Source organism: Ustilaginoidea virens, chromosome 4 (genome assembly GCF_000687475.1).
Source record: "Ustilaginoidea virens chromosome 4, complete sequence".
Taxonomy (NCBI): domain Eukaryota; kingdom Fungi; phylum Ascomycota; class Sordariomycetes; order Hypocreales; family Clavicipitaceae; genus Ustilaginoidea; species Ustilaginoidea virens.
The window spans coordinates 3,716,760-3,744,748 of NC_057319.1; the positions used below are offsets into that span (position 1 = coordinate 3,716,760).

The 27,989-nt window shown below is 45.1% G+C and overlaps 7 protein-coding genes across 7 annotated transcripts; 4 read left to right on the top strand and 3 right to left on the bottom strand.

Annotated features, from left to right (window-relative positions):
• Positions 1–529: 529 nt before the first annotated feature.
• Positions 530–1,174, top strand: UV8b_05450 (uncharacterized protein; the record flags this gene model as incomplete). Its single annotated transcript, XM_043142947.1, has 1 exon — positions 530–1,174. One exon carries the CDS (start codon positions 530–532, stop codon positions 1,172–1,174), a length of 645 nt encoding a protein of 214 aa, XP_042998880.1.
• A 179-nt stretch (positions 1,175–1,353) lies between these two features.
• UV8b_05451 (uncharacterized protein) lies at positions 1,354–5,063 on the bottom strand (the record flags this gene model as incomplete). Its single annotated transcript, XM_043142948.1, has 3 exons — positions 1,354–4,226; positions 4,327–4,374; positions 4,433–5,063. The coding sequence occupies 3 exons, from the start codon at positions 5,061–5,063 to the stop codon at positions 1,354–1,356; spliced, it is 3,552 nt and encodes a 1,183-aa protein (XP_042998881.1).
• Positions 5,064–5,767: 704 nt separating this feature from the next.
• Positions 5,768–6,287, top strand: UV8b_05452 (uncharacterized protein; the record flags this gene model as incomplete). Its single annotated transcript, XM_043142949.1, has 5 exons — positions 5,768–5,815; positions 5,879–5,971; positions 6,035–6,038; positions 6,113–6,207; positions 6,267–6,287. The coding sequence occupies 5 exons, from the start codon at positions 5,768–5,770 to the stop codon at positions 6,285–6,287; spliced, it is 261 nt and encodes an 86-aa protein (XP_042998882.1).
• A 200-nt stretch (positions 6,288–6,487) lies between these two features.
• UV8b_05453 (uncharacterized protein) lies at positions 6,488–7,666 on the bottom strand (the record flags this gene model as incomplete). Its single annotated transcript, XM_043142950.1, has 1 exon — positions 6,488–7,666. The coding sequence occupies one exon, from the start codon at positions 7,664–7,666 to the stop codon at positions 6,488–6,490; it is 1,179 nt and encodes a 392-aa protein (XP_042998883.1).
• Positions 7,667–8,111: 445 nt separating this feature from the next.
• Positions 8,112–9,398, top strand: UV8b_05454 (uncharacterized protein; the record flags this gene model as incomplete). The annotated part of the gene is made up of 4 exons (XM_043142951.1): positions 8,112–8,114; positions 8,419–8,493; positions 8,590–9,099; positions 9,198–9,398. The coding sequence occupies 4 exons, from the start codon at positions 8,112–8,114 to the stop codon at positions 9,396–9,398; spliced, it is 789 nt and encodes a 262-aa protein (XP_042998884.1).
• A 989-nt stretch (positions 9,399–10,387) lies between these two features.
• On the top strand, positions 10,388–11,648 carry UV8b_05455 (uncharacterized protein; the record flags this gene model as incomplete). Its single annotated transcript, XM_043142952.1, has 3 exons — positions 10,388–10,505; positions 10,645–11,127; positions 11,287–11,648. The coding sequence occupies 3 exons, from the start codon at positions 10,388–10,390 to the stop codon at positions 11,646–11,648; spliced, it is 963 nt and encodes a 320-aa protein (XP_042998885.1).
• A 345-nt stretch (positions 11,649–11,993) lies between these two features.
• Positions 11,994–12,954, bottom strand: UV8b_05456 (uncharacterized protein; the record flags this gene model as incomplete). The annotated part of the gene is made up of 2 exons (XM_043142953.1): positions 11,994–12,678; positions 12,824–12,954. The coding sequence occupies 2 exons, from the start codon at positions 12,952–12,954 to the stop codon at positions 11,994–11,996; spliced, it is 816 nt and encodes a 271-aa protein (XP_042998886.1).
• Between the last annotated feature and the right edge of the window lie 15,035 nt (positions 12,955–27,989).

Sequence of the window (27,989 nt, forward strand, 5' to 3'; positions counted from 1 at the left end):
CAGCTACGGTATGTAGTCCCATCTAAATAGATTACTTTCTACTATCCCATCCTCTTACTTCCTTGAGTGGTGTGCAGGCCACGTTTTTTATATTCGGCCTCGCTACATCGAGCCTTCTAGCAGCAATACGGCCCTGAGTTGCGATGGACGTAGGCGATTGATTTTGAATTTGCCCAGCTGTAATGACTGTAATCTATGTATGTGCCGGCCTGTGCCGGTATGGTATACAGAGACTTGTTGTAATGTGCCGGCCTGTGCCGGCCTGTGCCGATGCGTGCCGATGCGTGCTATTATTAGCACCTGGCCACCCACTATGCAGCCCTATATGCCATGTACAGTGTGTACTGTACAGACATACGGAGTAGCAGTGGCCCTGTGCGACCCTAAGCCCAAGCCAGCTCGAAGCTTTCAACCACCCAAGTTTCAGTTTCAACCATCAACACCCCGACTTCCTTCTCCTCTCCTCTCGTCGCTCGCTCCTCAGCATCCTCGTCAACGCAGCCGCAACCACCCCCACCCGATCCCCGCCATGGCCAAGCCCAAGCCCAAGGACTGGCCCGACTCCCTGCCCTACCTCGACCGCCCCCTTCACGACCGCGCCCTCCCCCCCGCGCATCTGCAACGCCTGCGCACCAAGCCGCCGCCGTCGTCATCGTCGTCGGTGCCGTCCATCCCAGCCCCGGCCACCCCGTCGCCCTACCCCCACGTCCGCATCCGGGCCATCCGCGACGCCGCCCACCCGGCCCACGGCCAGCGCGGGCTGTTTGCCGCGCGCGCCCTGGCCCCGGGGAGCTTCATCCTCGCCTACCTGGGCAGGGTGCACGCGGGGTCCGCGTCGTCCGCCGAGAGCGACTACGACCTCTGGCTGGACCGCGAGGCCGACGTGGCGGTGGACGCGGCGGCCGCGGGCAACGAGGGGCGCTTCGTCAACGACTACCGCGGCGTGGGGGCGCGGCCCAACGCCGTGTTTGGGACGGCGTGGTGCGAGCGCTGGCGGGAGCTGTGCGTCGGCGTGTGGGTGGCGGGCGGCAGGGACGGCAGGGGCGTCGGCATCCGCAAGGGGGAAGAGATTCTCGTGAGTTACGGCAAGGGCTTCTGGGGGGGGAGGCGGTGCGGCTCAGGGGGCGAGGGCGAGGACGAGGGCGAGGCCGGGGGGGGCGCTTCGGGACAATAGCATTGGCGTCTGCTTGCTCTATTCTAGTGGACGGGTGCAGAGTGCTCCTTGGTTCGTTTCTTCGCCGCACGCAAACGCTGGCACGGTAGATCGATCCATTGGAAAATAGGACAACAGACGTAATAGATATAAAGAACCCCCCCCCCGCGCGCCGTCAACATGTCACGTCTGGGACTCCATTACCCCCCTCCGGTGTCTGCACCGACGTGCGCATCGTTTGAGCCGCCGCCGCCGCCGCCGCCGCCGCCACTTGCTGCCTCGGCCTCGGATCCAGACTCTGCTGATCTGGCATCCAAACCTGCGCCCTGGCCATTCTCCCCTTTGTCTTGGTCCTTGACTGCACTGACAAGCACCCGAACCTCGTCTTGCGCCGGCTTCTCCTCCACAGCCGCGAGCCGCGTGCCGCCGCCGCCGTCGCCGCCTCCCTCAGCCAACAGCTGCAGCCGAGCCTGCTTCTCCTTCCACCCCGGGGGCAGCCCTGGCCCGCTGTCCGCGTTGCCATAGTCGGATTTCTTGGTTCCTTTCGGCCATCGCCCCGGTCCGCGACCAGTGCCGCCGGTCTTCCGTCGCGTGTTGGCGTTGCGCTGTCGAGGCTTGCTCGCGCCGCCGGCGCCGGCGCCACTGCCACCACCACCACCTCCACCGGCGGCGGGTGGCCTTGACTTGGGCCGTGTTGATGAGCCGCTGGGGGTTCGAGCCGCTGATGGCCTGTTGATGCTGATGCGGTTTCGATCATACCGCCGGCTCCCCGGTATCGGCGGGAAGATTTCGAATCGGGACGGAGGTATGTTCTTGTACGGCATCATCCACGCGCCGACCTCCTCGGCGTCTGTTCTTCCGGCCGCATCCTCCGTGCTTTCCTCTGCTGGCTCCGCGTTCTCCTTGCCGTCCAATCCTGTTTTTTCAACCGAATGGACCGGCTCCAGAGCCTGTGGGTTATCCTGGTTGTTGTCCTGTCGGTTCAGGTCCTGCTGGTTGCTGTCCTGCTGGTTGCTGTCCTGCTGGTTGCTGTCCTGCTGGTTGCTTCCCTGCTGGTTGCTTCCCTGCTGGCCTTGGTCCTGCCGAGGCGATTGCGGCTGCGAGTCGGCTTTACTGGAAGCACCATGGGAAGCGCCGTTGGTGGAGCTGCTGCCGCCATTGTTTCCGCAGGTCAGCGAGTGGCCTTCCTGGACCTTGGCCTCATCGTCCTCTCTAGGCGCAATGGTGTTGAGTGGATGGCCGAGCTCAAAGTTGACCATGTTGTTTCGGCCCGTGACGTACGGCGTCCAGGCAAGCGCAGAGGCTTTCAGCTGGTAGTAGCCCTTGGACTCCCACTTGGAGACGTAACTGTGGCAGTAATCCAGGTCGACGCGGAACGCATACAGCCGTGTTTGGGCATCCCGGACCAGCGCTCTCATCCCTTCGAGAGCAGAGACGACGTCGTCGGCTGTCATGCCCGTGTCTTCGGAGATCTTGCTGATGCTGAGACCCTCCCGCCTGCGCTTCCCGTCGTCCATGTAGTCTAGAAAGTATCGGCACAGCTCGAGCCGCCAATAGTTTCGATACGACACCAATCCCAGGTCCGAGAGCGGCTTCTCCGGCGATCCCGTCTTCCTCTCCACCCTGGTGAGGAGGTAGGAGAAGTCAATGAGCAGGTTTCCGTAGCCCTTTCGCTGATGGATCGGTAGCGTCAGGATGCATGAAACGTTGTTTTGGCTGCTGGCTCGCTTTTCCTTGGAGAAGTAGCCGACGAAATGATAGCCTGTCGAGTCGAACTCGCAGAGCACGTAGAACAGGAACGGTTCTACGTCGTAGTACAGCGTTTTTGAGCCGAGAAACAGCTTTGCGAGAAGACAGAGGTTCTGGCAGTAGACCGGATGCTTGCGGCCATCCACTTCAAAGATGGAAATGGACTCGTGGCGGTAGATCTCGTCCCCCGGTGGATGCTTGGTGCCGCACTTCAATTTGTGGCGCCATGCTACATAATCCGAGTTCATGTACTTGAGGCAAAACTCGCAAATGTAAAGCACCCGATTCCTGCTGTACTCGGCCGGATACGGAGCCGCATACCACGTGTCAATCTCCCAGCCGGCAAACTCTATGCACTCAATCTGGCTGGCGTTGTCGCTCGCTTTCTTGGGCTTCCGCACAGGCAAGTCGGCCTCGGCTTGCAGCGCCAGGACCCTGGCCCTCCATTCATCCTCGGCTTTTTGCTTGGCCTCTTCGAACTTCTTGCGGTCTTCCGAAGTCGGGAGCGTCTTTGACGTGTCCGCCTCGGTTTCTGTCAAGATGCCACCATAAGGTCTACCCTTCATCTCTTCCGTCTCCTTATCAAAGAATGAGTAGAAAGGTTGCGAGTATGACTCCGACGTGAACGGGGTAGGCATCGTAGAAATCAGTGCGGGCACTGCGGCTGGCCGAGGCCGCGCTGGCGTGGCTCGTGGCTGCTGCGGTCGGGCATTGCTTCCGCCGCCAGCACGCCGTCGGGTCCGTTTTTTCCTTGATAGAATCTCCTTCAAGTTCCCAGGTCGTACAAGCATTCTCAGCACCAGAGACGTGCGTGATCGCCTTTCGACAGTGACTTGTGACTGGCGCGAGGCTTTCAGCCGCATGGTTCTAGAAGCGGCGGCGGCAGCGGCAGCGGCAGCTGCAGCCGCTGCCGCTGCCGCTGCCGCTGCCGCACCTCGAGAGGGCTCGGCCGAACGGCTGTCCCGGGCTAATCTTTCATGATGCGTCAAATCAGTAGACTTTTTTCTTCGCCGCTTCCTCGTTGCTGAGACAGTGTCATCAGGCTCGCCCGATGCCGACTTGCGCTTTCGTGGTGGCCGGGGTGTAAGCGCGGGAAAATCATCAAGAGCCAGATCGTCGTCAACCTCTGAGCCGTCATTCAAGCTCCCGTTTGAAAGCTGTCCTCCGACGACTTCGCCGGCGGCTTCCTCCTGCTGTGATGTGTGAAATGCAGGCTTTCCGTCTTCCTCATCGCTGACGCCTTCAGTGATATCAGCATCCTCGTCTGCTTCACTTTCGGATTCGCCGCCGCCTTTGCATTCAGGGCAATTCCATCTTTTGACGCCTGTTGATGGTTCAGTCAGTTTTATGTTCCAATAGGGTAAGAGAGGTGGCAAAGAGCCGAGTGCATTCTGTACTTCTTTGGCTCCAAGGCGGAAACATACCATTTTCTTCCGTCATTGCGGCGGCGTCTCGTGCGCATTGTTGATGCGCTGCAGGCCATATTAGAACCGGCTTCACTCTTGAAGCGCGAAGCAGAGCGTGACTTACCATTCTCGCCACATCGTACGCAGACGAGAAAAGCCTCAAAGTCTTCGCTGGGGTCATTTTCCTCATCCTGCTTGCAAAACATGCACGTGCTGGCTTGGGCGGCGTCTGTATCCTCGTCCTCATCTGCGGCATCGCCATTCTTCCAGGCAGCTTCGTCTTCGTCTCTTTCATCGGATTCCTCGTTATCCTCGTCATCCTCGGCGAGTGACGCTTCAGAGGAAACGCTCTCCATGTCGTCACCCTTGGACTCGACAGGCCGATCTTTTACTGCACCGGCTCCTTCGCTCAAATCTTCATCTCCCTCTGCGTCCTCGTCATACTCCCCCGCGTCACCGGCGGCGGCACTTCCTACAACGATTTGTTGGTCAAGCGCATCGTTGTCGTCTTCGCCAGAGGCATCTTGGTCCAGCTCTTCGCCAGAGACGTCTTGGTCCAGCTCTTCGCCAGAGGCGTCTTTGTCGCTCAACTCTTCATCTTCACTTTCAAACATTGGACTGTCATTGTCGTTCTTATGCGAGCTAGAGAGCAGGGAAGCCGCCTGCCCCCCGCCCTCGCTACTTTGGTAGTCGCCTTCCTCGGAGACTAGCACGCTCTGCTGGAGCTCTTCTTCCATAGCCTGCGCGCTAGCCATCGTGAACCCGAATTCCCTACGCTGTGATCGAAACAAGACAGCGTGTTCGTTGCATGTACTTCTCAAACAAGCCGTGCCAGTTAGATCATTCCGATGTCGCGGAGAGAGTAACCATGGTGGTGAAGAATCGGGGGCCGTCCTGGAACAAGCATTGACCATTAGTGATTATCAGTACGGCATCACACGACGGATAGGTAGGAATAGAAATCACCCTTGCGCCACTGTAGGAAGTCTTGTCACAATTAGCGTCTTGTGCAGATGGGGTTGTTGCTAGGAGGTGTTCGTCACGCGTTGAACGCCGCCCTGTCGCAACCAAAGTCGCGAATTGAATGGCGTGTAGTCCGTACTCCGTACGGAGTGGAGTACAGTGCTTCGCTCGCGCGGCTGGACCCGCCAGTGCTGACTAAATGCCCCGTAAATCTACTGTCAAAGTTACATGTAATCACCCCCGAGATTGATGCTGCCTGAGGCATTCACAAATGGACTCGGGGCTCCCAGAAGTTAGAACCATGGCCGAAACCATGGCCAACCCTTTGCAACATCGGAACTCGTCTTACAGTAACAAAGCAACAACCCCGGTTCCTCAGCGAAAAATTAAACGATCGTCGGGCAAACTTACCTACCAGTTGCCGACGACTGCCTGCTACCTGTTTTCGACGAAATAGAAACAGTTAATCGCCCGCTGCAGCGGTTCAAAGCCGAACATGCCTGTTCCTTTCGAGACTCTGCTGCCCTACGCCATCATGATTGGTGTACGTACCACGATGGCAATGCGAAATCGCCAACGAGTGTCAGAGGCTTATTCGGAATGGTAGATGTTTGGCGTTACAGGCACGGGCCTGGCTGTTGTCAAGACTTGGCGCAACGAGGGCAAGCGGCCGCGGTACTCATTAGATCAGTGGGATCGGGTACGTTGAGGGTTCTTCCATCTGGGCAATTGGTCGCTGTTGTCAACTAATCTTTCGCCGCAGCAAAGTAAGGGAAAGCCTGAGAATACTCACCGGACAGTAATGCGACCGATGATCTGAGGCTGACTGAACCATACAAAGTGATGGAACGTGACCGCAGACTTACAGGCACTTTGAGGGGACAAACAGACAGGCCTGAAGCACCCCCAGGGTTCGAATTTAGCAACGGATGGAAGGTATGACGATATATGCGTTTCAAAAGCACATGATTTGAGAAGCTGACCTTCCGACGTAGCTGGAAAAGCGCTTCATATGAAGGAGCTCGAACTAACCCCATGAAGAATTATGGCCAAGGGGTAGTGTCCAAATGTGTATAATAGCGGCAGCGATATTGACAAAATCCAGCACTCCCGACAAAGACAAAGACGCATCACGTCAGGTTGCCGGTTGCGGATAATGTGTCATGGAGACGGTGCAACTTGTGGTGCGGAGTCGGATAAAATTCGCCTCTGTGTGTCATATTGAAACCTCGGGTCTATTCTTATTCAGATTCTCCAAAAGTGTACAGGCTTGGCATATATCCTGACTGGACATGTATCCGCATTTGATACACTGACCTAGTTTCTGCAACGGTCTGGACGTGCGCTCTTGCTCCTTCTGCCCTCGCCAGTCATGTGGGGAAAGCTTTACGGAGCCGTCTCTCGCCGCCGTGTCACTCGACGTGATTTCAGTCTCGAGTTTTGCAGCCTCTCTTTGGGCTTTCAGGCTTTGCTCGAGCTGTGTGAAGTCGCTCGGCGCAGTCCCACCGCTGGCAGAACCACAACCACCCATGCCCTCGCCCTCGTCGCAACCACAAGCATCGCGGCCTTTGTCCGGCGTGAGTCTGGCCATGTCCTCCCCGCTTCTGACAATGTCCAGAATCGCACTGGGGCGAACTTTCTCCAAGCTCTTGATAAGCGTGCGGGCCGTTCCCCTGAAAGCCTCTGGGCTGTAGATGCATTCTGTGCTGAAGTAGTCAAGCTTCTTGTGGTGCGCGTAGAGGACAATCTCCTTCTCGTATGCGTACTTCAACGGTTTGCTTCTTTTCACCTCGCTCGAAGCACTGCCTGTGACGATGCTTGTGCTCCTGGACAGGCGTGGCAAGTCGCCCCGCAACAGATTCATCAGCACCGTCTCGGCAACGTCGTCGGCATTGTGGCCAGTGACGACGTGTCGAATGCTCAGCTGCTTGGCGCCACGATCCAAGGCCTGCCGCCGGAAAACACCACAGTATGTGCAGTTGCCCTTCTTTCCTACGGTTTCGACAACCTGGTCCATTGTCCATCCGTATAGATCATCATAGCCCACGATCTGCAAAGGCATATCATACTGGACTGCATTCCGCTTCACAGTTTCAAGGGAGTCATCTCGGTAGCCCTTGATTCCTTCGTCGACGCTCAGAAGCACCAAGTCCAAACCATAGCTGTGCCGTTCATTCAGAGTCTTCAAGACCGAAGCTAGAACGGTGGAGTCTTTGCCGCCGGATGCACCTATTGCAACCCTTTCGCCAGGGAAGAACAACTTGGACGAAGTGATGGTGTGATGAACTTCGTCCTCAAAAACGGAGAGAAAACAATCCTTGCATAGCTTGTGGTGATTCTTGGATCTCTTGATGACGGCTCGGTTCCCGCACCGGAGGCACGTTGCTGGCGGCATGATGCGTGGAGTTGCGCGTTGGCCTCGCGAGTGTTTCAAACTCGAAGTACAGCCTTGTGCTGTATGCCGTGGATAGAGTATTTCATGCAGGTGGATCTGCAAGAAACCCGTCTTTGTTTGCGAGGGCAAATGGTAGTCACCGTCAATGGTTGGGAGGGCTGTCATCCCAACTGGGCAAAGAACCGCGAACACTGGCCTGCTCTGATTGGCTTGGTGCATGGTGGAGCCACGACAGACTTCACATTTAGTCCGAAGTTACTCCGTAGGTGTGGCTCAACTCCAAGCCCTAATTTTCCACGCACCACACCTTGCAGGAAAACCCCTCCCTCTTTTTTTTTTTTTTTTTTTTTTTTTTTTTTTCCCTCCCATTTGTTTCCCTTGTAACCCATCATCATTGGCATCATATTTGCTCTACACAGCTGAGCAACGCCGCCCAAGGAACAAGATGGTGAGTTGGTAGACTTGCACGACTCTAATTGCCACAGTTTTGGGTCGAATGCGCGAAACCGCTTTCTGATCCCATGGCCTTCGCGTTGGGTCTTTTTTGGCCCTTGACGCGATCGCCCATGCGGATTTCCACCGGCTTGTCGATGATGCGTCACTGCATCAGCAGACTTGCTGGAGAAGACTTGGCTGGAGATTGACGGGAAATGCGCTGAAATATTGCCATGACCGTCTGCGCATCTCACTAGAGTTCAGAGAAGACTATTTAGCTCGAGCAACTCGCTAATGTCTTCTTTCCTCAATGACAGCCCCCCAAGACTGGAAAGAAGGTGGCCCCGGCCCCTTTCCCTCAGGGAAAGGCTGGATCCAAGAAGGCTCCCAAGGTACGTGAATGTCATGAATCTCTGCTCCGCCTGAAGAAGAGTGAAATTGATTTTTTTTTCTTCCCTTTTTTTTTTTTTTTTTTCGCGGACATGCAGAACCCTCTCATCGAGAAGCGTCCACGCAACTATGGTATCGGCCAGGACATCCAGCCCAAGCGAAATCTATCGCGCATGGTTAAGTGGCCCGAGTACGTTCGCCTTCAGCGCCAGAAGAAGATTCTCCAGATGCGCCTGAAAGTTCCCCCTTCCCTGGCTCAATTCCAGCACGTCCTGGACCGCAACACGGCCGCCCAGGCTTTCAAGCTCCTCAACAAGTACCGCCCCGAGACCAAGGTTGAGAAGAAGGAGCGTCTGTTGAAGGAGGCCACCGCGGTCAAGGAGGGCAAGAAGAAGGAGGACGTCAGCAAGAAGCCCTACACTGTCAAGTATGGGTTGAACCACGTTGTCGGCCTCATTGAGAACAAGAAGGCTTCTTTGGTCCTCATCCCCAACGACGTCGACCCTATCGAGCTCGTCGTTTTCCTGCCCTCTCTCTGCAAGAAGATGGGAGTGCCCTATGCCATTGTCAAGGGCAAGGCTCGTCTCGGTACCGTCGTCCACAAGAAGGTCAGTCACACGCTCTTTTCGCTTGCTTTTTGCGATGCGATGCGTTGCGTTGGGTTGCGTTGGGTTGCGGACCTTGAGGCTAACCCTTGCCGCTACAGACTGCTGCCGTGTTGGCTCTGACCGAGGTACGATCCGAGGACAAGTCTGAGCTGGCCAAGCTGGTGTCCGCCGTCAAGGATGGCTTCATGGATAAGCACGACCAGGTCCGAAGACAGTGGGGTGGTGGCATCATGGGTCCCAAGGCTCAGATGCGCATCGTGAAGAAGCAGAAGGCATTGGAGGCTGCCACCAAGATTTAAGCTGTCTGGTGTGTGTTTGTATGTGTCTCGACCGTAATAGCGCAATTTAGTGCTGTTTGGGGGGGGGGGGGGGGGGAGGGGGGGAATTCATCAACGGTGTTTTGCGGGTTGAAAAATCAAAATGGAAAACATGATTTGATGATTTTTTTTTAGCGACTACATATGTGAAACCGACTTTTCCCATCTTGCCTCATTGCTGAAGATGAAGATGTCTTTTCGCTACCTGCGCATGGTATATGGGAGGTGAGCGGAAGGTGATGGGGTGGGGGGCAGTGATGGCGGTCAGTCTATGTATGCCCTGCAATGATGCCACAGCTTGAGACTGCACTGGACGCATCATTCTGGCTTGCCAGACACGGGCGCTTTCTTCCTCTTCCTCTTCTTCTCCGGGATAAGTGGCAGGGATCCAATCGCAGCACCCGCCAGAGCAGGCAGACCCAAGACGACGCCGCATGCGGATCTGGATCTTGGGCGCAAAGACTCCATCCGCCGATCGGAGTCGGACCCGCGCCATCTCCAATCGACGCAAGAGGCCTGGGCACCTGCTACCACCTGCACATAATCAATATGTATGTCCCCTGCCCTGGCAGCCGAACCAGGTGCCGCGGATGCCGACGGGGCTGTTCGGATTTATGCGATTTATGCCCCCCCCCCCCCCCCCCACACCCCCTCGGGGCCAGCTGCGCAACGCCCGGCGCCCAGGTGCCAGCCCTATAAATAAAACGCAGCCAGCTGGCCGCCGAAGATCGATGATGACATTGGACGCCCAGCCCTTGACCCCCGCGCTCCTGGGGGTTTCAAACGCCGTCATGGAAAATCTCGAGCCGCGCCGACAGCAGCAATAGATATCGCCTCGCTGCCCGCCCCCCCCGAAGTTGCTCTCTCTGGTGCGACCGCGACCACCCGCCGTCCTCCTCCTCCTCCTCCTCCCGCAAGCTGACGCAGAGCCGCCCGCCCTACCCGTTTCGTTATTCCCAAAGCAAGCCGCCATGGCAGTGGTACACGTCCTAGACGACTACTACCTCGGCATCACGGCCCTCGTCACCGTCGGCTACCAGCTGTTCTTCTTCGCCATCGCCTATGCCTGCAAGTTCGACAAGCTGACCGGTCCGTATGGCCCCCTTCCCCCCCGGCGGGACCAGGAGGAAAGATCCCGTCTTATGCCAAACCATCCTTGGCGGGCGGGGGCGAGGGAAAACAAAGAGAAAGCAACCCGCTGACAGATGGAACACCCTCCCCCTCGCAGACCTCGCGGGCGGCAGCAACTTTGCCGTGCTCGCCGTGCTCACGCTCTCGCTGTCGGGCCACCACCACGCCCGCCAGCTGGTCGCCTCGCTGCTCCTCATCGTCTGGGCCGTCCGCCTCTCGGGCTTCCTCTTCTTCCGCATCCTGCGCACCGGCTCCGACGACCGCTTCGACGGCAAGCGCGACAGGTTCCTGCCCTTCCTGGGCTTCTGGGTCTTCCAGATGGTCTGGGTGTGGGCCGTGTCGCTGCCCGTCACCGTGCTCAACTCGCCGGCCGTGACGCGGTACGCGCAGCACGCCTTTGGCACCGGCAGGGACGTCGCGGGCGTCGTCCTCTTCGCGCTGGGCTTCGTCATGGAGAGCGTCAGCGACGTGCAAAAGTACCGCTTCCGCAGGGACCGCGACGCCTCGGCCGTCTGCGACGCGGGCTTGTTCGCCGTCTCGCGGCATCCAAACTACTTTGGAGAGATACTCGTCCAGTTTGGTACGGTTTTTTTGGCATGGATTCCTCGCCCAGGAAAATCGCCTTTTTATCTTATTACCCCCCCCCCCCCCCCCTTATTCCTCTCTCTCTCCTCTTGGTCAAACAGGATTGAAGCAAGCTGACATGGGGTAAAAAAAAAAAAAAAAAAAACTCTCGCAGCCATCTACATGATTGCCGTGTCGCCCGCAGCGGACGGCTACGTCGCCGGCCAGGCCTACAAGGCTCTGTACGCCACCATCCTCGGCCCCGTCTTCCTCACCGCTCTCCTCCTCTTCGTCTCGGGCCTCCCGCTGTCCGAGCGGCCCAAGGCCAAGGCCCGCTACGACAAGAACAACAACTGGGACGAGTACAAGCGGTGGCTGGACCGCACCAGCATCCTGATTCCGTTCCCGCCGCGCCTGTACGAGAAGACGCCGACGGTGCTGAAGCGCACCGTCTTCCTCGAATTCCCCATGTACGTGTTTGACCCTGCGACGCAAGGTGGCCGCGAGGAGGAAGAGCAGACGTTGAGCGGCGCGTAGAGCGGCGCGTAGAGACAGCTTTCAATAAAATCGTGTTTGGGGCGTTTGCAACATGTGGAAAACGTAAACGTCTCGTAAACCTTGCGCGTAAACCTTGCGCTATTCTGGTCCCAAAAGGCGTGGCGCGCGCTCTCCCCCCCCCCAAACCAAGCCGAGTGCCGCATCCCCCGGGGCAAAAACAAGCCGGTTCGGGTGAGCTCGAATCGGGGGCACATGGCCGACGCTCCAGCGGTGCAGCTCACATGTAACATCGACCCGGTGCGTTCCATCGCGCTCAACGCCGCCCCAGTTGCTTCATTCATGTCCATGTAGCCAAGATTCCATTCCCTCCACGACAAAGCCATCTTAAGACAAAGCCATCTCCGTCCCCCTCGGCGGTATATTCACCCCTTCTAGCCCCCTCTTGATGATGCCCAGCTTCCTCTCAAACTCCACATTCCGAGGCACCTCAAAGTCACCCCTCGCCGCGAACCAGAGCAGCGTCTCCGGTTCGGCACCCTTGTTCGCCGCCTCCCCGTCCTTTGCATCGTCGTTCCCATCGCCGTCGCCAACCTCGTCCTTGCCGTCCGCGTCGTCGTCACCGCCATCATCATCATCGTCGTCGCCGTCGTCGTCGTCGTCGTCGTCGTCGCTCTCGTCATCCAACGCCCTCTTCAGCCCTGTGCGCACGTTCTGCACGCCCAGGTTCCTCTCCTCCTTTGTGTACACGTCTCCCGCCTCGTCTCTAACGTAGGCTGCTATGCGGCCGTGCGTCCACTCCCTCAGCTCTTCCCATATGGACTGCAGTTCGGCGACGCCCTCTGCAGTAGCGAGCTTGGCCGTCTCGCGGCCCTGCAGAACCAGCTCCTCCACGTCGGGCTCAAGCTTCTTGCGGAGCAGCTGCGTGAGAATGTTTTCCTGCGTCCGGCCGGGATAGTTGGTCGAGGGGCGAACAGCCATTCGGGTGAAGAGGTCCGAGTTGGCGTTGAGGCTGTCCAGCACGGACTGCAGGTTGCGTTGGATGATTTGGGCCGAGGCCTGGAGCGATGAACTTTTACAACCAAAAGAGCAAAAGAAAAACAACAAAAAAAAAAAAAAAAAGAAGAAGAAGAAAAGGGAGGAATTGCACACGTCAGTACTTTGTACATGAACTCGATGGGCTGTTTCACCAGAGGACCTGGTTCCGTCGCACATACGGATGCGGCAAGGGGTTGCTTTTTAAAATGTCCAGCTTGAGACTCTGGATGCTGCTGGATAACTGAGCCAGTCGCGCGACCATGTGCTCAACAGACTTGAGCTCGTCGTCGTCTAGGCCGAGCGTTGCCATGGTCGCTGCTGGGGGAGGCTTCGCCTTGATGGGGGATTGTGACGAGGTGTATTTGGTGCAGGACGACAGATGCAATGGCTGGCAAGAGACCTGACGGTTTATGCGAGTGTCACGATCAAATGAGGTTAGAGTGTGTGTTGTAATAGGCTTGGTTCTTCTCTCTAGCTAATGTCTATAGGGAGCTAATCTATGCGTATATATATATAGGTATTATCACGTGAGGGTGTCACGTGAGTGATATATAATAAGTGCTGCCTATTAAAAAAAAAATAGTATCTTTGCTGTAACTTAATTATCTTTAACGCCTAAATTCTATTCCTATCTATCACCCTACGCCTCGTCGAAGTAGGCATTATCGTATGGCGGTAGGGTAAGGGATATAATAGTAGCAGGTGGTTAAGTCGATTCTATCGCGATTACTAATGTAAAGGCTATATAGGTCGTTCGTTTTATTATACGAGGTCTCTTTTTCGCTAGCTTAGGAGTTATAGATTTTATCGGCTTAGGTATCAAAGATACTAATAGTAGTAGCTCTACAATACTAGTAGTTGGTATACGGTAAGTCGTATCGGTAAATTGTGGCTCTGCAATACTAGTGGTTAATATACGGTAAATCGTATTAGTAAATTGGTATAGGGCCGATATATTGCGATTTAAAGCCTTAGTGAGCTTGAATATTTGCTATTTTTATTAAGTTATCTATTCCTTAATAAGTTTTAAGTAACGCTTAAGGGCTTCTATATATTAGAGTAACTACTTAAATTATCTCTCTAAAGTAAGGATAAATCGAGGTGCTAAATAATTAAAGTCTACTATTTCTTTAATAGGGTTAGTTTAAGCAAAGTAGGTATAGATAGCTTTTAATAGGTCGGAAGCGATATAAGTTAGCTTTATTAGTTTATAGGCTATATCGGCAGCGGGAAGGCCTTATATAAGCTTAGAGATATATTAGGTTAAATTTATTAATTCTTTAAGGATATCGCTAAAAGGTAAGTAGGATAATACTAAAGGGGGTATAGGCTATAGAGGTTGCTATTAATTAATCGGGGTAAAAGAGGTAGTTAGTATTAGGCTAAAGGGCGTTATTTCTATTATAAGCTTATTTAGGTAGAAGTATTACTATATATCGATAATAGGCGTAAGATATAGAGGAATCTAATTTAGGAGGTCCTAATAGTATTAATATGCATTTTAATATTTAGTATTTCTCGATAAGGCGGGTCTTTAGATTATTTTAGAGATAATAATTTAGAGGATATCCTATAGGTCCTTAGGGACTTAAAGGGCGGTTAAAAGTTTTTTAGTTAAGGTATTATTTAATAGGGTGGCGTATATACTAGCGAGATTAAGTAAGAGAATAATATTTGCTAGGGAGGCTAATTTAATAACCTCCTGCGGTAATACCTATTAATATATAAGGAAATATCTTATAAGGATATATTATAGCGAATTTAGGCTATATACTTAGATAATATTAATGATATTCTATTGGGATTATAGTGCTAAAGGTTATATAGATATTATTAGAATAAGATATAGGCTAAGCAGACTATAGGATTGCTAACGTAGAGGAAGTTATAAGTATTAAGTTAGGAAAGATAAAAAGTATAGATAAGGCAAAGGGGAAATTATATATATAGTATATAGTGAGGTCAGGGTGAGGTAGATATTATCGTATAGTTTAGGTTTTTTAGTATCTTGCTAGATATACGATTAAATAACTTAATAGTTAAATATTATATTATATTAGGCTTTAAGTAAGGTCTATTAGGTGATTTAATTTTACTATTCGTATAGCTAGCAACTCTTCTATATATTAAATAGGGTTTTCTATCTCTTTTAAGGCTATTAGAAGAATTAGTCGATAGAATTAAGTAATAAGCTATTTATCAAGTAAATAGCTTTCTAATTGCTAATATAGGAGAAATCTCCCCAGATTATTTTAGCAACTATAGTATAGGCGATACTACGGTGATTATTAATCTAGAATAAAATATAAATTCGTCTAATAAAGAAATTATTTTAAGGTAAGGCGATTAATTAGTAAAGGTCGAAATAGGGAAAGACCTATTTTAAAGGCAATTTATTAAGTATATAAAGTAGAATTTTATATTTTTAAGACGAAAAGTAAATAGCTAATAAGGTATAGGGTATATTTAGATTAAAAAATCGTTAAAACTTATCGATTTCCTAATAATTATAAGTTAGCTATAGCGTTCTATATGAAATATTCGGTAGGTTATCTATATCTATAGTAGAGGCTAATCGAGTAGGTCTAGTGCTTATTAGGCTAGAAGTTAGAGGTAGTTATTATAATAATTATTTTTTGCTAGTAGAGAGGTAAATAAAAGAGTATTATTCTATTTTTAAAGTAACTTTAGGCCAGAGGTTTTTTTTAGTAGTATGTTAATTGTTAATTACTAATTATATAAGCTATTAAGGTCGATAAACTTAATATAGTATTATATTCTATTTATTATATATTAATGGTCGATTATCAGCTATATATTATAATTAGTGAGATAGATCGGTACTACTATTAGTGCTAGTCTATTAAATATATCTAGAATAAATAGTTCGAGGTAGTTGACTAAAATAACTAAGTATATTCGCTAAGTGTCTAGAAGGTTAAGCTTATAGGTAGACCTGCTTATACGTTTTATTACCTTAAATAGGCCTGCGAATTTAGCTAAATACTTTTAATTAAGTTATAATAGAATTAAATATCCTTTCTTATTAAGACAGATAAGTATCTTATCTCCTAATTAGAAGAAAGTAGAGTAGTATTTATTATTATAGTATAATTTTATTTATATAATAGCAATAGCTATTACGTTATAGGCCTAAAGTTGTTCTGCGATATAATTAAGTAAGTCTAAAGGGGGGTATATAAGCGCACTAATAATATTATTAGGGTTAAAACTAAGAATAATTTAGTTTAGTAAAGCTCTAGTCGATGCGTTTAGGGTATTATTAAATTCAAATTAAAGTTTAAGTAGAATCGTCTTTTACTACTATAGGTTTTTTAAGTAATAAATATAGATTTATATTATTGATTTAACCTATTAGATTATTCGTTTAGTTTAGTTATCTATTTAGGGATAATAGGCTATCGAATAGAGCAATTTTATGCCTATTAATTTCTAAAAGCTAGACTATATAGCAGATAAGAATCTCTTATTTCTATCGCTAATAACTACCTTTAGGATCCCCTAATTGTAGGATAGTAGTCTATTATAAAGGAGGGAAGCGTATTAGTATATAGATAAGGCATTTTTATAGGGTGCTATTATTAGCTATTTGCTAAATTTATCGACTATAACTAATATAGAGTTATTACTATTAAGGGAGGTTAGTAACGATAGCAAAAAATCGATAGAAATTATATAATAAGGATAGGGTAGAAGTAGTAGGGGTTATAGATTGCTATATCGTTAATAATATCGAGGGTGGTAGATTTAGTAAAAAGGATAGCTTTAAAGGTAATCTCTAAAATATTATAATCCCTTATAGATGCAAAACTATTAAACTACTTTATTTAACTTTAAGTAATCTAGATGGTTTCTATTATATATAGCGGTAAAGACTTTAGTTATTATATTCTTAGGTATATATAATTTAGGCGGGCAGTCTAAGGATATTTTCTAGAGTAAATCGTTTATTTATTTAAAAGGAAGAAAGGCCTTATCTTCTATAGGTAATTAATTATTACTATCGATTATAGATTTAATATATAATTATACCGGGTCTTTATTATATCCTTTCTATAAAAGTTTGCGAAATTCTAAAGAAATACTAATTAAGTTTATTATAGGCCTTTCGGTAGTAGCGATAATATTAAAGGGGATAGGTAATAGATAAGTAGGATTATATTAAATATTATAGGTAGAGGCAGTAGGGAAATCTATTTAGTACTTTAGTCGATTATTAGGAAGTTATTTAAATTGACTAAATACTATTAACTTATAAATCAGTAAGATAATCGGCAGACGATTTAATATATTAGAGATAAGGTAGTCTTTACCTAGTTTATAAATGGCTTTAATATTGAATTGGCTAATATATTCTAAAGTATAGATTATTTTCTTATTAATAGCATATCGGCTAAAAGTATTAGCTATATCGACCTATTGTATTAGGTTAACGATTAAGTAATAATTAGTAAAGTAAATAATAAGAGGCTTTTCGATCGCCTCGATCTAATATCTAGCCTTTCTTAGTATCTATATATATCTATAAATTTTAAGTTTAGTAGACTAGTATTTCTTTTTAATATCTGAAAGTATCCTTAAGAGGAAAGCTATTAGTTATATACTAGTGCGTAAGGGATATATAGTAATAATATTATCCGTTCTTAATTTAGGAATAGTATCGTCTTTAATATAATAGACTATAACTCTAATTCCTTTTCCTAAGGTATTAAAGTCTATAAAAAGATGCCTAATAGGGGAAAATAAATAGAGGATCTTATTGTCTATAAGGGCCTTTTTAATTATATTAAATAAGTCAACTTCTGCTTTAGTAGGCAATAATACTCTAATACTAATAGCCTATTTTTTCTTTATTAGTTTTAAATTCTTAGGAGGGTTTTTCTTTAATTAAGCAAATCGTAAAAGATTAGTCTTATATTACTATAATAGTTCAATAATAGATATATTGTCGGAATCGCTGTCGCAAGGTGCCCAATTGGGCACATTGCGACGGATGTGCCGCGTACACCTGATGCGCACGATGTGGCCACTTTGGCCCCTTTTGCCCCTTTACCCCTGAGCCCGGTAGGGCACGCGGGCAGCCCGGCCCGACTGCGCCGATGCACGTGACAGCGGCACGCACAAAAAGGCCACATCGTGTAATTACCCTCTTTTGCTTCCTTTCTTTCCTTTTAGATATTCAGTCATTAGTAAAGTCAATAAATCCTTTACTTGGTGACCTTACGGTATATAATACTACGCGCGCGACCCTACGTACAACTGGGTACCCCAAGTTTATATCAACACTGATCAGTGGTGATAGATACCACTCATAGGATAATATCCCGCAAAGACGGTTTCATTATAGATCAGTAAGATTACTCTCGAAGAGACGATTTCCGTTGCAAATTATGCTAATTAGGAAGGCAGATAACCTATTCTGTTGAATGGTTACGCTGCCGACTAATTGGAAGAACGATATGGACCTCTTCCACCTTCGTTTATTACAAAAAAAGAAAACATACTGACTATTACGATCTTTAAAGATACCCTTAGTATTTAGGAGGCGGTTGACCCATTCCATTGAACGGTCACCTGCTTACTATAGGAGGCAAATAACCTATTCCATTAAACGGTTATCTTGCTAATTAACCCCTTCTTTTCTCTCTTTTACCCCTACCAGTAAAAGCCCTCTTATATTCCTTATAATAACCTTGTAAGGCACGAATCTTGCACTCCTTATAAGATTGAATCTTGCACTCCTTGCAAGAGTGAATCTTGCACTTATTGCAATATAATCCCCCCCCCCTCCTCTTAACACCATGGCACGATTACGATCATTAATATCATAACCGGCACTGCCCGAAAGGTTATAGCGATTTGCCCCCTTACTCGATGATAATTGGGCTACTACGATAGAGCCAATTACCCCTGATGCCACTACTATGGCATTATACAACCGCCTGGCCTTCCTAATCTATACCTATAAGAAAGACCGCATAATTGACGATGACCTATAGGAACTATTCTATGACGACTATAGTGAATGGGATGAATAACTATTTAACCGCGTTAATCCACTATTCCTACGCGAATTCCGTATATACCTACGGGACTACGGCGTATATGTCGGAGTATTAGGCTCTATAATAATACCTACCTTAATGGAATGCCTCTAATAATAATAGAACTTTAAATAGCCTTAAGAAGAGATCGACCGTTAATTAGGGCATAAGATATTCCGGTTACGACTCAACCCTTATAAAGAAGCATTAGTACCTATCGGCAATTTCGATAAGGAAGTTATAGGCTCACGGAATTTATTATAAGCACCTACCACAGTAAGGCCCTCAAGAAGATCCTTATAAGCCTTAATAAGGGACTTTACAACACTAATGGTGGCCCGATTACAGTCATAATAACCTATTATCCCCCCCTTAATATCGAAGAAGCCCCTTGCCCCTGCCCCTACCGAAGAAGAAAGGGGCCGGTCTTAATAACCTAAAGGGAAGACGCCTATTTACAATAGGCCGCTATTCGAAACAGGGGAAAGCTCCCGGCATTATCAATAACAATATATAACGGCCGACGAAGACTATAGCCCGACCGACTAAATATTACACCCTAGGGGTTATACCCCTAGCCGGGCTAGCTAAGGCGGCTATCTTAATGCCCCTCGAGGTTATAGCATGCCCAATAGAGGTCGGGTTATAGGCCCCGATAATATGCTTCCTTCTATAGAGGACCCTAATAATACCCTCTAAGCTAACGCCGCCACCGCCTATAATACCAGATATCGGGCCTAAACGCCTCATCCGATAATGCTAAAAATAAACACGGCACCTAGCCCTTCCCGTCAATATCGCCCTACCTAGGCCGATGAACGGACCATCTTAATGGGAGGACCGGTAAACCTAGACCGACCTGAGTTATAGGATGACCCCGCAAGAAACCCCGCCAGCCTACCGCGAGGCAACCGATAAGCCGTTCTAGAATACCCTTTAGAATACCCCTAAGAAGATTATACCCGATAAGGGTTCAATTAAGAAGATTATACCCGAACCAGGTATAATAATGTTTCTAAGAAGATATCTAACCTCTTATGCAGCTATCATATAGAGGATAGATATAGCGGAAAGATGGATGACTTTATTATACCAAAAGTTATATCCTTTAAGAGCAAGTGCCGCCTATTAGGATTACCCGATAATACATTAGCTAGAGCCTTCTAAATCATACTTATTGGCGATGCTGAGACCTTTTACTTTGATAATATTAAACGTATTCGCGATACCCTTACTTTTGACAATATGGTCCGTAAAGTCAAAAGCTATTTCGAAAATGAGAGTATGGAGCAATTCTATTTGCACTATTAGAATAGAATAACGCTCCAATTAACTATCGCGAAATATCCCGATAAGTTAAAGCTAGAATGCCTTAATATCCTATTGGAAGAACTTTAATGCCTATATTGTGGTCTTTTTCCCCCCTTTATAGCTAATATAGAGCTTTACCGATAAGTCCTTAATGCTGTAAGGGATACCCCTGAGTGTAGCCAGGCGCTATATCGATATGCCCTTATATTCGAAGGCCTCGCTGCTGACCTATAGCGATCCTTTTCTATCTATGAGACTACCTATATGACTTAATAGTATTATTTCCTTTAATAATAGCCTTAGTAATATTAGGATATTGAAGATGTTGATATCGCTGATAATATGGCGTTATTTATAGACCGTAGATACGGTTAATCCCACAACCGGTATTAACGCCCCTAACGATATGGACCCCCTTAATGCCGCTTTAAATAATAGAATCGCACCCTTTTTGCTAGGCCCTGTTAAAGAAGATGCTTCGTTTGCAATAAAATAGGGTATTAGTTATCTAACTACTCTGCTAAAGAGTAATAAGAATTAAAGGACTAATAGATAAAGAACCGATCCCATTATATTGCCCCTGATGATAAGAAATTCTGTATCTTCTTATAGGAATATAAAGAGCCTAGCCCCTAAGGCTTCGAAGAAGAAGTAGAGGCTAACCTTAATGATATTATTAGTAATATCGAAGTAATAATAGCAGGGGATGTATAATAGAATATAGAGAAGGCTGCCGCACCGCAAATTATAGCTACTTAGTATTTCCTAGCCCCTAGTAACGACCCGTCACTAATATTATCTATCGAGATATTATAAGCCCTACAAGATGAATCGTGCTAATACGCTTTTTTATAGATTAACCCCTTCCGAATGCCTTTACTACTATAGGACTGTAATTCTGCCTTTCTAGAAGAAGAACGCTATAGTGATTATACCTTCCGCGGAATCCTATTAGATACCGGCGCTTCCGGCCTATTAATAATAGGCCTAGGTTAAGCAAAGGCCTTAATAAGGTTGATGAAAACCCTAACTATTAAGGCGACTGACAAAAAGCATATAGTGAACTTCAGCGCTGGCTCTACTATATCTTCTGGTATATTAAATATTCTAATGATATTCGGTAATATCCCCTTTTATATCCTTAATAGCAGTACCCCCTTCCTATATTCTATTACGGATATAGATAGGATAGGCGTAAAGCTTGATAATATTAACAACCTATTAATCCAAGGGGATACTAAGGTCCCTATTATTAGGAAATAGGGACATTTATGGTGGACTCTTAATGCTATAGATACTATAGCCTTCTATTTATCGTTATAGGAGATCCATTAATTATATCGTCGATTCGGGCACCCTTTTATTAATAGGCTTACTAAATTGCTTTAGCGGGCTGGTTATGATAATATTAACCACAATATCATCGAAAGTATTACCTATATATGCTATTAATGCTAGATGAACGCAAAGGCACCTAGCCGATTTAAATTTATATTAAAGGATGACCGCTAATTTAACTATAAGATAATCGTAGATATCTTTTATATTGATAATTGGCCGGTATTATATATTGTGGATGCCGCAATAAGCTTCTAGGCGGCTAGATTTCTTAATCTATAAAAGCAGAAGGCCTATGATGTTTGGAATGCCCTTAAGGAATATTAGATCGATATATATTTTGGCCCGCCGGATTGGATTATTTACGATGCCGGTCTAAATTTCGCCTCTACTGAATTCCGTTATAATGCCCGGCTTCTATCTATCAATATAGATGAAATTCCTATAGAAGCCTACAATAGTATTGGCAAGGTCGAAAGATATTACGCCCCGTTATGCCGAGCCTATACTATTATTGATAATAAAGTAGGCGACCTAATAATAAAGGAATAGAAATTATAGCTTGCTGTAAAGGCTGTTAATGATTCTGCTGGACCTAACGGTCTAGTGCTTATGTTATTAGTCTTTAGGGTATATCCTCGACTTACGGACGATTTACCCCCTAGCTTATTAGTATTATAATGCGCTTTGACGTTACGAAAGGCTACTGATGAAGCTAGGAAATGCCTCGCTAAGCGATAAGTTTACGATACCCTCGCCTAATGGAACGGCCTAGATATACGGCCTATCTACCGATTACCCCTATAGTTAGATATATAGGTATAGAGAGAAAAAGGTGGATGGCATAGGCTATACCGGCTAATTAGCCTCGATGGTGAGACCTGTATCGTATAGATGCCATATAGCCCGGTTAAGTTCTAATCTACGGTCGTTAAGCCATATAACCATAACCCCGACTGTGATATTAATCTTGGTATGGACGATCCTAAAGATATTGTCTATACCGAAGGCCCGGCCCGCCCCGGTAGGCTAGAAGTCAGGATACCGGCTGCACCCGCACCCCTAGCCGCGATAATACCTATAGCCGAGATATTATCGACGATACCTATAGCCGCGATATTATTGATGACACCTGTAGCCGCGATATACCTATCGCCAGCTACTAGGTCTGATTAAGTCAGGCTGGTATTATTATCCTTACCGCTAGTACGTGTGATATCCGATGTTATAATTAATGAGGACTAAGAAGAAGCTCTTATTAACGCTATAGCTTTTGATACTATTATTGATGCCTCTTTCCTGACCGCAAAAGAGTAAGCCGACCTATAGTTTGCTAGTTAATTACGCCGGGAAGGAAAGATTATAACCCTAGGAGACCCCTTTGAATAGTCTGACCGTATAGAGGTAGAAGCGTTATAGGCCCGTAATGTATTCCGATTTATTACCTTTGATATCGGTAAACATGGAGCCTAACGTCTGTTTAACTTATATATGGTATAAGAGATTAAGGGTAAAGGTATAGATATACCGTATAAGAAGTTACGATTCGTTATATAAAGTTATAGTAATGATGAAAAGCAATTGATATTGACTTAGTCCCCTATAATCTAACAGGCTAGTTAACAGTTACTTATATTATTGGCCCTATTACTATAACGTTCTTACGGCTTATTTCTCTAGATATGTGATATCATATAGGCTTACGTGCAGTTATCTACTACCCTTAATAGATCGATTATCGCTAAGCTACCTAAGCAGATAGCGTATTAATACCCTAATAATACGATCATAGAAGTGGTAAAGCCACTATATGGAATAGCTAAGGCAGGCACCTACTGGTGGGCGATATACTTCCGGCATTATCGCGAGAAGTTGGGCATAACTATATCCACCTATGACCCCTGTTTGCTGATATCTACTGGCGATACTAATAATACTGACGTTCCTAACCGTACTAGCGATACCGACCGTACTGACGATACTGATATTCCTGACCGTACTAGCGATACTATATGCTTCGGCATTATAGGTATGTAGACTAATAATACCCTCGGTTTAAGCGATAATGCCTTCTTCTAATGGGAAGAATTAGAGCTTACTAAGGCAGGCTTTAATGCTAAGCCTAAGACGAGGCTATTACTAACCGTGCCCCTGATATTTAACGGATATGTGCTGACGGTTACTACCGACGGCATAATGATGTTATGCCAGAAAGGTTAAAGTATAAAGATTACAACCATCGATAAGAATACGCCTACGGCCTAGCGTAATTATATCGAGTAATACGCTCGCGGTGCTTATATAGTTACGGTCTGCCAGCCCGAGGCGTCTTTTAACCTATCTATCGTAGCATAATACTAGCAACCTAACTCTAACGATATCGCGAGGTTAAATAAGCGCCTTTAATGGTAGTGTAATAACCAGGATCGTGGCTTGCGGTATATTAATCTGGCCCTTACTATAGCTAAGCTTTTTGTATTTATTAATGGATCCTTTGCTAATAATAAAGATTTGAGCTCTTAGATTGGATATATTATTGTGCTAGGGAATAAAGAAGAGGATAACCCTATAGATAATGCTTTTCTACTGATTGGTAATATCGTCACTTATAGCTCTACAAAAAGTAAGCGTGTAATGCGTAGTGTACTCGCTTCGGAGCTATATAGTATAGTACAAGGGGTCGATATCGCATATGCAATAAGCACGACCCTTAATATAATTACCAGCAGGCTGGGACTACTAAAGATTCCTATGGTGGTATGTATAGATTCTTTTTCGTTATACGAATGCCTTATTAAGCTAGGTATTACGAAAGAGAAGAGGCTTATAATAGATATTATAGCCTTGCGATAGTTATACGAGTGCTGGGAAATCTATAAGATTCGCTAGATTAATAGGAATAATAACCTCGCCGATATAATAACTAAGGGAACGCTAAATAAAGCCTTTAAGACCTTCGTCGACTAAAATAGGGCTGTTATATGTATAGAAGGGTGGGTAAAGAGGCCGGTTAATATCTGACTGAATTTGGAAGGTATTGGTGATATTATGGGTGGCAAGTGTATGGATTTTCCTATGTTCAATATTGTGTATAATGCTGCTTTTACTGCGTTTACTGCTGCCCCTTTTTGCCCCTTTATTTTAGCTGCGATATTCAATATACCGGCTGTACGGTATGAGGCCGCGCGGCGCGATAGCGTTATCGGCGGCATAACCTGCCGAGACCGCGCCGCACTTTTCTTTCTATGTGTGCGCCTTATATCCTAGCGATTCCGATGTTTGCTTCTATAAAAAGAGAAGCTGCCAGTGTCGGAATCGCTGTCGCAAGGTGCCTAATTGGGCATATTGCGATGGATGTGCCGCGCATATCCGATGCGCACGATGTGGCCACTTTGGCCCCTTTTGCCCCTTTACCCCTGAGCCCGGTAGGGCACGCGGGCAGCCCGGCCCGACTGCGCCGATGCACGTGACAGCGGCACGCACAAAAAGGCCACATCGTGTAATTACCCTCTTTTGCTTCCTTTCTTTCCTTTTAGATATTCAGTCATTAGTAAAGTCAATAAATCCTTTACTTGGTGACCTCACGGTATATGATACCACGCGCGCGACCCTACGTACAACTGGGTACCCCGAGTTTATATCAACATATATAACCTAGTATATTATATTAAAGTGATCCTATAAAGCCTAAAAGATACTTAAGGGCATATAGCGTTTTAGGGAATTATAGATTTCTAATTATTGCGAGTTTTTATTCGGTAGTGGCTATACCGAGTAAGTCGATAAGCTTACTTAATACTACTACTTTAGGGAAAGCGATAAATATCTTAGCTAGGCTAATAGAGATATTATTTTTTAAAAGTCGAGTAAATAAGTCAACTAGGTCGAATATATATTATTAAAACGAAGAGGAGGCAATAATGATATTATCGTAATATATATCGGCGTTTAATCCCCTTAGGATATTATTTATCCTATGCTATATATAGGCATTAGAATTTTTATAGCCTAGAATAGGGATATAAAAGGTATATTAACTATTATAGGTTATAATAGTAAATGCCTATCTAGAGTCTGGGTAAATAAGCTATTAGTAGTAGAAACTTATAGTATCGATAACGGTTATATAAGTAGTATTAGCTAGCTTTATAATAATATCTTCCTGTTTTTTTATTAGGTAAGTATTAAGTATTATTATTAAATTGAGTCTTTAGATATCGACTATTATATAACCTTTTCTTTTATTAGTTATACCCTATTAAATAATAAAAACTAGGAATATAAATAGGATATAAGAGGTAGTATAATATACTTTATTCTTTACGATTAGATTATATATAGTATCTTTAATTATTTTATAATTATTGGAGCTAATTAAGTAAACTTTATATTTCTTAGGTATTATATCCTCCTATCTAGGTTTTATTTGGATATATATCTACTCTTCTAGTAGGATATAGGTAAAACCTTTATTTTTAAATAAGTCGGTAAACTTATTAATAAGTTTTTAGAGTTAATTAAGTTCTTCTAGGTTGCCTAAATCGTAGATATTAACGCCTATAGAGTAAATATAGGTTAATATAGCATTAGCGGCTATATATTCTAGTATAAGCATTCTAACCTTAGGGTTATAAGTTAAAATAGTAGCTAAATCGGCTGCTTCTATAGAATTCGTATAATCAATAAGAAAGGCTTAGGTATAATAATTTATAGGGTATATCTATCCTATAAGTTGATTTTTGCGTATTAGAATACATTATAGGGAGGTATTATAGATAATAATATATACTATTTTATAATTAACTATAGAAGCGAATTATTATAGATTTAGAGTAATAGTTAGCTTAAAGATTATTTAGTAATCTTTTAGGACTCTTATATTAATTAGTATTAGCGTATATAAGTATAGAGGGACAACTATAATACTAGATGCCTTAACTAGGTAGATAGCAGGAGGTGATTAATACTAGGCAGATATTAGGATATATATATCCTCGCACTTAGTGAGGATAGTATATCCTTTATTATTAATAATATCGATTTATTCAGGACTAAGGTAGTCTATACCGATTAATATATTAGCTTAGAGTAAGTCGATAATTGCTATTTTGCGGGTAAATATAGTAATAGCTAAATTACTATCTAGTTTCTTACCTAAGAAGTTCAATATTAGTACTATATATCTATCTATAATATATTTATCTAAACCGATACTGCTAATAGTAATTAGCTAAGCTTAAGTTCTAATTTAATTATTAGGGAAGTTTTTTATAAGCTAGATAGAATCGATAAGACTAATAGAGTATCCTATATTAGTATATATATCGAACTGGTTATAAGGATTATTAAGGTTAGGAGAAATCTAAAATCTTAAGTAGGTTTAAGACCTAAAAGTAAATCTAAGGCTTATATCCCTTTATATATCAATAGAAGAGTAAATTACTAGGATATCTATATAATTAATATTAATTAGGTTAGGTTAAAAAGATTTTATATAAATAGTATAATTAGATGCTTCTGCTTTATAAGTAGTCTAATCTATTTAATATAAGGGGGGGATAGGGTGATATAGCCGATTTATTAGGGAGTAGCTTACCATTATATAAGTATAAAAGGCAGAATTATTATATATAAGGTCGATAGGGCAAATAAGAGAGTTTTTATTATCTTTATAGTTAAAGCTATACTCGTTAACTAAATATTTAAATAGTATATTACGAGAAGTAAATATTATATAGCATATTCGATAGGCAGATTGTATTCCCTAAGTAAAATAGGGTTAAGTTATTACGATAAATTATGCGTCCTAAATATCGGTAGTTAGGGGAGGCAAGTCTACCTATAATTCCTACTAGGTAATATTAATTTAATCTTTATTTAGATATAGTTGCTTATTAAGAGGGAGAGGCTCCTTAAGTTTAATAAGGTTATCCTTATTAAGTTCTTCCTTATTAATATAATAGGCGATAGCTCTCTATAGTCAATACTATTAATTATTATTAAATCTATTTTGCCTATATTAGTTGTTTTGCCTATATTAGTTGAATCGTAGAGGGTTATTTAGACTTATAAATGGCTAGCGCCTATTAGGTTAATTCGGCTGCTAGTTAGGATTACCTAGCGCTAATAGTCTAGCTATAGAAGCAGGTAGAGGTAATAAGGTTAATAAGCCTACTACTATTAAGGGGCATATAGTTAGCGGTACGGCTTTTAGTAATTATTATTATACTACTGCGGGAAAAACCTAGGTTAAATAGATCGGAGGGGTTATTATCTAGCAGAATATAGGGTAAGTTATTAAAAGCATTAAGTTACTACAGTTTAAAAGATAAAATACTTTCTAGCTAATTACTAGATTATAGGTTCCTTATTTTAGATAGAAATAAAGAACTTATTAATAGATATATAGGCATCTAGAGGGTCTAATAAGGCCTAAATAGATGCTTTAAAGCCTAAGTAGACTATCTAAAGCTAAGAGAGCATATTATACTTAATTGCTTAAGTATTATAGAGAAGATTATATATAAAAGAGGTAAGGTCTTCTCTTATTATATATTTATAGAAGAAATAGTAAGCTTTTTTAATATAAGTTAATACCTTCTATTAGGGTTCTTTAAAACGTTTAGTAAAT